At 40.6% G+C, this 2,451-nt stretch overlaps 1 protein-coding gene across 1 annotated transcript; it reads right to left on the reverse strand.

The window, feature by feature from the left end:
• Positions 1-719: 719 nt before the first annotated feature.
• On the reverse strand, positions 720-2,194 carry Tsp_13277 (putative CUB domain protein; the record flags this gene model as incomplete). The annotated part of the gene is made up of 6 exons (XM_003370779.1): positions 720-959; positions 1,028-1,278; positions 1,365-1,578; positions 1,634-1,800; positions 1,830-1,964; positions 2,049-2,194. Coding segments are annotated over 6 exons (1,153 nt in total), but the record flags the coding sequence as incomplete, so codon positions are not given.
• Positions 2,195-2,451: the final 257 nt, after the last annotated feature.

Raw genomic sequence — 2,451 nt, forward strand, 5'->3', positions numbered from 1 at the left:
GCGTTCGTTGCACAGTTATGAAAAGCAACGACGCCGGAATTGGCAAGCGCCAGCTTCAAGAAATCAGAGATCAAAAATTGAAACAGCAACGAAGCAGGCGGAAATTGAAAAATAACCAAATTACTCATCACAAGAAAACAAGAGAAACGAACGTTATGCAAAATTAGCCATGCACGCAACGAAAAAAGAAAAAAAGAAAGGAGCAAATAATGAAGAACATTTGCATCACTTATGCACACAACGTCACAACTATGACAAATGGTACAGTAAAACAGAAATGAAGATAAAATTAAAAATAATCCATGTGCGATCATGGCAGTTGACACCAAAATTAGGAGTGAAAAGGATTATATACGAAAAATAATAATAATAATAAGCAAACGTCAGCCAACGCAACGCACAGCGAGTGAGTGCCCAAAAGCAATGGCAAGCAACAAACAGTACGATGTGCAGAGATGTGTTTAAAATATGAAGAAAAAAAGAAGTCTGCAAATTTACTGTTGCAGCTTTTCGAAAGTGCATAAAGGGAGGAAGGTATGGCATCAGGTAGGAGAGAATGAAGACTGGAAAGTCAGATGCCAATAAGTGAAAAAATGCTATTTCAACAATAAGAAAAAGAATAATAAATTAGCAGTTGTTGTGGCAGAGATGATGATGATGGACCGTGAACGACGAGCAAAGTTGGGCATAATCGTCAAATCACTGAACAATAATTTTGTTCAGTGAATATATGGACGACGACCAGCAGCAGTTCTAGCGAGAAATCGATTGTTCGCTTTTTCATTAATGACCGGCTCCAAAGGTGGTCTAGTAGTAGGACCAGGTTCTTCAGTATAGATCAGTCCTTCAACTGGATCTGTTTCAACGTATTCAAATACAAAACCCTTGGCTGTGACGGTATCATCAGCCCTGAAGCGAACCCGTAACACTGGCCCACTAGAGATGAATAAATTTGGTTGCTAAACATGGCAAAGTAATTAATATCACTGAAATAGAACAACACAATTCCGAAAGGAAAATAAATTACCTTATTTCCACAGTATCTTCCCAACCGCATCGCGTTCTCGGAATCGCCGTCGTAAATTTCGACATAATCATACTCGCAGTGCACCTCTTCTTCCAGTTCAAAGTTGGTAAACTGAATTTCCACAGACATCCCGTCCTCAGCCAACAGAGTCCATTCGCAGGCTACACGGTTTTCATAATTCGAGCCACCGTATGTAGCGTGAGAATATACATATCCAACAGTTCTCTCGGCACGAATAGTACCACCGCAAACTGTACAATAGGGAATGAAGAGAAAATTATTTGCAAAAACATGCAAAAGAAAAGAGAAGCACGAAGTGAAAGTTCACTTCTCTCACCTGAAGTGTAATGTGCTTGAAAACCTTTGCGCTGAACACTGCTGTCAGAATGGAAAAATAGGTAAAGTTCATTTTTAGACGAGAGTATTTTTTCAGGTGCCCTTGGACCACAGTAGGTACCCAAACTTGGTGCATCCACTGATGATCCATCGTATACGTCGATTCGATCGTATGCGCAATCTTGATGCGGTTCAATTTCAAATTCAATAAAATCCTGCGTTAATATAATTTTTTCATTTCATTTCATTTTACAAGAAAAAGTAAAATACCAATTGCAGGCGATGACCAGGAGTGGTGACGAAATGCCAAACACATTCTTTGTCGTTTGGATAGTCTTCAGGATAGCCAGGACTGGTCAACTGACCAAACGCGGTATTCAGTTCAAACTTGCATCCACCTGAAGGACCTTCCCGAGAATAAAAATCACATATCCCCACTGCATCCGAAAAACAAAAAAGAAAAAACCCCGCTCACCTTCTTTACAATGATGACCGTCATTGGACAACACATAGCCGCTTTCACATTCGCAAACGTACGAGCCGATCATGTTCTTGCAAATTTGTTCACAACCACCATTATCAACTTCGCACTCGTCACGATCTAAAATAATCGATCGTCCAATGAGTAATTTTAGATGGATTTGAAAAAAAAAAATTTCTAATGATCCCAAGCAACAAAACAGACCGGTAAAATACACGGCCGCAAAGCCACTTTTTTGAACCGAACTATCAGTGACAAATTTGATTCGCAGATGACTCGTTTCCGATGTGAGCAGAAACTGAGGGGCAATACGACCGCAAAATTGACCGTGCACTTTGGGCCACCGCCCCCTTCCGCATCTACGCTTTTTTTTTTTCCCCCCCCCCCATTCGCAGTTTGTCTACAAGCAATAGTGAACAGAATGCACTGATGGAACATCACAATTATTCCAATTCTTTATACCAAAACTCCCTCTAAGTCGACATGATAAAGTCTGAGAACGATGCCGATACTGAGAATGTCCTATGATTTCCCAACCGCACGCTTTTTGTCGGATACAAGTTCTGCAAACTCTGGACCCCTCGAACTTCCATTTTCACCTTTCCAA

This window comes from Trichinella spiralis, assembly GCF_000181795.1.
Source record: "Trichinella spiralis strain ISS 195 chromosome Unknown Scfld542, whole genome shotgun sequence".
Classification (NCBI taxonomy): Eukaryota; Metazoa; Nematoda; class Enoplea; order Trichinellida; family Trichinellidae; genus Trichinella; species Trichinella spiralis.